Consider the following 6,000-nt stretch of genomic DNA (forward strand, 5'->3'; position numbering starts at 1 on the left):
GAAGGGGTCTAGGAGGGAGAAGAAAACCAGCTGAAGATCAAAACTTGGTCATATTTTCTTTACAGATCTATATTGAAATAGTTTGAATAAAATACAACAGGGATTTACCTCAAAATGATACTGGATTGTGGGGAAAAGAGTAGGTGAAGCATTTTATACATGAAATAAAATTAGCCCAAGTTCATCAATGTTGAAGCTAGATGATTAGTACATTTGGGGCTGATAGGAGTTATTGTACTATTTAGTCAACTTTGGTATTCATTTTAAACTTTCCCATAATTGGGAAATAAAAATAAAACAAAATTTTATTGAAGGCAAGTCATAAAGATGGAGACTAAATTGTGACTTTGTGAGATAACACTTGTGAAACACAGATGAAATACTGTCCTTGTCCTTTGATATCTGTGTGTCCCCCACAATTGGGAAATTAAAACTGACAATATATTCAGAGAGAACAAAGATTAATAGATCTCATCCTAATAGACTTCAGGAATGGGAACTGTCCTTTCAGATAATAATTACCATCATGGTGAAGAGATGGTTCCGTCGGGTCTGTCGATCAGGAAAGAAGATGGCAGCTCCATTGAGAAGGGTGTTCCTGACCTCTTGTTTTAATATCTCCATGGGCATGGAATCTCCATCCACCCTATCTACCACTAATAAAAATGAACAATGGAATCAACTTTAATATGTTCCATCTATTCACTTACAATACATACCGCTAAAAACTGGTGAACAAAACTCTCCGTTTTATAGTTAATATCAGAACAAGAATTGCTTTTGTACAGGTTAGGCAGTATAAGAATATTATTTTTTTGTTAACATTTAGCTAAAACAAAGACGATATATGTCAGTTCTTATTTCTCTGTTCTTTTGAGATATAACCTGGAAAAACCTTAAAAATACTGTCAGATTGTCTCGTTTCATCTTCAATTTGTCACTGTAATCTCTTCACCTCAGCCTTGATTGAGGTTAAGACTGAATAGTATGGCTGGGTGTGGTGGTGTATGCCTGTAATCCTGTGGCTTGGGAGGCTGAGGCAGGAGGATCACAAGTTCAAAGCCAGCTTCAGCAATTTAGCCAGGCCATGAACAACTTAGTGAGATACTCTCTTCAAATAAAAAATAAAATGGGCTGGGGATGTGGCTCAGTGGTTAAGCACCTCTGGGTTCAACCCCTGGTACCCACCCCCCCCAAAAAAAGAGCTCAAAACTGAATAATGTAACAGTAATTATGCTCACTGTGATACAGGAGAAAATGGTAGGAAGAGAAGTCAGTTGATAAAGAAATAAATTTGGAACTTGAAATGGTAATTCAAAGAAACCCACCACAGCAATCCCTTTCTGGTTTGCATGAACACAGGAACCTCCCCATGCCAGCAAGAGGCCAGCGCAGGGTTGTATTCAGGGAATTCCCCAAATCCTTACCATCACATAAGTGTATGTAGAGCTCCTTGGCAGCCTCCACTCCCTCAGGGCGCTGGGTTGGAGGCTTTTCTTCCCCAGAGGCAGCCAGTGCCTCTCCCTGCAGCACTGAGAAGCAACTCTGGAGGAGGCGCAGCAGCAAGGTTTGGGCACATATGCACTCTTCCCTTGGGCTGCAGAAGGACAAAAAACATCAGAGAGCAAAAGAGCAAGTTGCCTTCACCCTCCAAAGCCATACAGCGGTCTACAGAGGACTCGCCTCTGGATAATAGGCTTAACAAAAAAGAATGCCAAGCAAGAGGAAGGGCAGAACAGCAAGAATACTGTACTAGGAGTCTGAAACGCAGGCCTCATCTGACGCTGCCCTCCACTGAGAAGGAAATTCATTTCTGATCCTGCCATTTCATCTGTATAATGAGGATGAGTAACTTGGGAACACAATGTTTCAGATTTTGAACTTTTTCTGATCTTGGAATATATGTACACACATGAGATATTTGTTGGTGGGATCCGAGTCTAAACATGAAATACATTAATGTTTCATATACACCTTATACAAATAGTCTGAAGACATCTTCATACAGTATTTTCAGTGTATCTGTAGTTGTTGGTTAATTTTTAGTGTACCCGTGTTTTGACTGCAGTTCATCACGTGAGGTCAGGTATGGAATTTTCTACTTGTGGTACATAAAAAGTTTCAGATTTTTGGAGCATGTTTCAGATTCTCAGATTAGGGATGCTCAACATGTACTACTAAAATATTCGACCTGCTTATCCTAAAAGTTGTGAAGTTAATCAAGTAAGAAAACATCTGTGAAAGCACTTCTTAAAGTATTTCATCAAAATTTAAGGTATTTTTTTTCCAATAATAACCAAATCTTTCAAATCAGAATAATATATACGAGTAGAAAGTTAAAAAAAAAAAAAAAAAAGAACAAACTGTCCATTCAGAATTGCAAAACTCAATGTTTTCACTTTTGTTTGTGATTATCATAACAAATTCTGACCTACTTTTGCTTTAGTTTACTGTAAAAATTCCAGAAGATCTGCAAATCAAGACCCGTAAAGTCCAGAAAAGATTTATATTTTAGGCCACTTTCCTTCTGCTGTACCTAAAAAAATCATAAAGACCAGAAAAAGCAAAATTAAAAAAATGCATTTACAGCAATATTGTAATGCCTTTGTTAACTCATTGTTAAGGAGTGAGGTGGCTTCACATGAGTGAAATTCTCATATAACTGACACTCTTAACTACTAAATGTTTGTCAGGAACTATTTCTGGTATAAAGTTTTCTAAAATATGTATGTGTATGTACAATTTATATATATTGTATAAATTTATATATATTGTACATTCACACATATTTATATATATGTATGTACATACATATATATAAATGTATATATACACATAACCCTCTTAACACACACACCATACACACATCTGCAAAAGTCTCCTAACTTCATAACGCAGCACAGTCTTTACCTGATGGTGATTAATGTTCAGGACCTGTCTGACCCTTTCCTGCACATGGACTGAACTTCTGTTGTAAATCCACCTGCTATTCCTAGGTCTCTCCCTCTAATTTGCTCTTTTCTGTTGCAATATGAGCTCTTAGATGACAGAAACCAAACTAGTCATATATGTACACTGAGTCACCAGCCTCTAACTGTCCTGAGGAAAATGAAAGCCAGGAGCAGACACTGTTGTATACACCCATGAGAGGGCTCCACTGGATTCCTGAGATGAGATGTGTACTCCATGGTAATGTTTATAGTAATCTTCCATTGAATAAATTGTCATTGGGTTTTATTAGTGGCTATAAAAGTTGGTATCAAACCCACAAATGATTTTAAATCCTGACATTTTAGTAAATAAATAAAATTCACCTAAACTTCAATAATAATTATCTTAAGACTTAAAAAAGACATAAGCCTCATGAATTTACTTTACCTTCCTCCCCTGGGCAACCATTGCTGGGGACCCTTTATTTTTTAATTTTATTGTTTTGTAGTGCTGGAGGTGGATCCTAGGGTCTTATGCATACTAAGCAGACATTCTATCACTGAGCTACACACCCAGTCCTATGGCTAGAGAACTTTAAGCAGTGTTTGCAGGTCTATTTGAAGAGAGATCACAACAATGGCCACATGCCACTTAGTCTTTCACTGGCTAATGCCATAAGTGCCCAATATTCCACTTTCCTTGGCCCTTCAATGTCATTACAGAAGCATGATGTCTGTTATACACATTCATACTGCCATGGTATAAGTAGACCCAGGTTTACTGGTTGGTGTTCATTTCTTTTAACACTGTCATTTGTTTTTCCTAAAGAAATGTGGTGTAACAACTAAGGAAAGCCTACCAGGTCATGGGCGAGTTGCTGGATGAACTGAAGAGTCCTGAGGAGCAGGGTGGCCCCACAGACACTCTCTGTGTCCTTTCTGCAGTGGGCACAGAGGATGTTTTGCTCTGCCTCTGCTCTTGCAGGCCGGAGGTACCCACTGATGCTCAAGCCTTGCACTCCCAAGCGCTCTGCCGACTCCTGACGGGTGCAGAGGAACTTCACCATCAAATACTAGAAGGGGAAAAAGAGATTTCAAGAGGACTCAGAATCCCTAAATACAATAAAAGTGGGGAAAAGAGTTTTGTGGGGAGGTTCCAGATTTTAATAATTTATTAGATACCATCATGCCCACTAGTTCGGATACAAAATCTACGTCCAGTATCTATAACAAACAGAAAAACAGATAGTACAAATGCAGAATTAAGTCAGGTTTTGGTAAAGATCATCCTAAGAGAAATAGCCCTCTTCAAGGCAAAAACAGAATAAGAGAAGTATATTTGCCATTTAGTATGGTCACTTAAAAACAAAAATCAGATATGTGATGAAAACACACATGCCTTCAATGCCCTGAGGAACTGTGTCCAAGTCCCCAACTGATACATGCAACTCATGTGCTGGAAGCCCAGGAAACAGTCTTATCTGCTCAAAGCTAGGCTATTTTCAAAGTCCAACTTTTGTATAATCAACCTGCTTCTTAGAGTTTAAGTTATAATCTACTACTTAACTGCATAAATATCTACTGAGCATCTGATTTGTGTAAGTCCTAAAGATAGTTCTGAATTCTCTTACGTGTAAGATTTATGCTTGAGGTTAAAAAAAAAATTAAGCAGCCAGATGGTCATTGCTTCTTTTGCAGCCATGGAAAAACATATCTCTGCATTTATACATAGACTTACTGCTCTCACAGTCTGAGATGCCTACTCTACATATCTTAGCCTGGCTAAAGATGAAGGCTAGTCAATTTCTAAAACTTGGCATCATATCACAATTCCTGGGAAGCCTTCCTGGGTGAATTGCAGGCTGGGTAGAATATTCTGCATCTGGGCTGCAAAAGCACTCTGAATTTCCCTTTATCACAGCCCATATCACATCTCTCTCTTTCACTAGACTAGAAACTCCTTGAGGTCAATCCTTCTCTGAGGTTCAGTGTTGGCACAGGGCTGGTAAACAAGCAGTACAATGTATACAAAATAAAAGCAGGGCAGCAGGCAAACATATGAAGGCCATACTTATGCTTACTTTGGCAACTCTGCACTGCTGCAATTTGACATCTGCTTCATCCCACTCTTCTTCCAGCTCAAACCAGCCAATAGGATCATCCTCTCCCAGGTCATCAGATGAGCAACCAATCCTGTGAACACAAGGGTAATCACAAAACATTTTTCTATTTCTAAACTTCTCTAGTGTTTGTCAAGTGAGGCATCACCTGGTGGCATTTAGCTTGTATAGAAAGCCTGTCAGTGACCAATTAGGGACTGGGTGTGGCACCTGGTACTGTTGGAATACAAAAGGTAGTGATGGTAATTGCCTCTCCATCTCTCAGACTTCTTATCTGTAAATTGGGAACTATGTCAGACTCAAATATAATTTGGGAACTAAGAAGAAAGTGTGCTTCTCTAAATAAATAGCTCATCTAAAGAATGAAACATGAAGTGAGGAGCCTTAATTGAGATTCTTAGGAGGAAGATACAAATAAGGGCAGTCCTAGAAAGAACTAAGGAGAGATTTATTTTCTTCCCTAGGTCTGGTTAATATGTGTATGACCAGCCTAGATGAACACTTTCACACCTTGGAGCTCCGACAAAACAAAATAAAACAAAACACCCCAAAACCCCAGCCTTCATAATCCTCAGAATTCTTTCCTGTTCCTTAAGAAATCCTTCCAGGAAAGCATTCCAGTCTTTAAGCCATAGAAACACAACTGTGAGCCATTTCTTTTTGAAAACTAGGTACTAGTTGTACATGGTGGTATGTGCCTGCAGTTCCAGATACTTAGGAGTCTGAGATGGGAAGATTGCTTGAGCATATAAATTTGAGACCAGCCTGGGTAACACAGTGAGACCCCATCTCAAAAACAAATAAATAAATAAATATTTAAAAAATGCATATCTATTAAAAAACTGCATTTAAAAATATTTTTAATTACAGGTGGACCGAACTTTATTTATTTATTTGTTTGTTTGTTTTTATGTGGTGTTGAGGATCCAACTCAGGGCCTCACATGTGCA

At 38.5% G+C, this 6,000-nt stretch overlaps 1 protein-coding gene across 7 annotated transcripts in view; it reads right to left on the reverse strand.

The window, feature by feature from the left end:
- LOC124102272 (zinc finger ZZ-type and EF-hand domain-containing protein 1) overlaps nucleotides 1-5,123 on the reverse strand; it is a gene marked incomplete at its 5' end in the record, with an annotated part of 68,079 nt that extends 62,956 nt beyond the window's left edge. For all 7 annotated transcript variants that reach the window (XR_009228108.1, XM_046458502.2, XM_046458501.2 and 4 more), the window contains 5 exon segments: nucleotides 523-656; nucleotides 1,428-1,597; nucleotides 2,436-2,536; nucleotides 3,791-4,003; nucleotides 5,012-5,123. Coding sequence is in view for 6 of the 7 variants with exons in the window: in XM_046458502.2 (XP_046314458.1) it covers nucleotides 523-656; nucleotides 1,428-1,597; nucleotides 2,436-2,536; nucleotides 3,791-4,003; nucleotides 5,012-5,123 (730 nt within the window).
- Nucleotides 5,124-6,000: the final 877 nt, after the last annotated feature.

Source organism: Marmota monax, unplaced genomic scaffold (assembly GCF_021218885.2).
Source record: "Marmota monax isolate L192 unplaced genomic scaffold, Marmota_monax_Labrador192_F-V1.1 WCK01_AAM20220418_F8-fsc00949, whole genome shotgun sequence".
Taxonomy (NCBI): Eukaryota; Metazoa; Chordata; class Mammalia; order Rodentia; family Sciuridae; genus Marmota; species Marmota monax.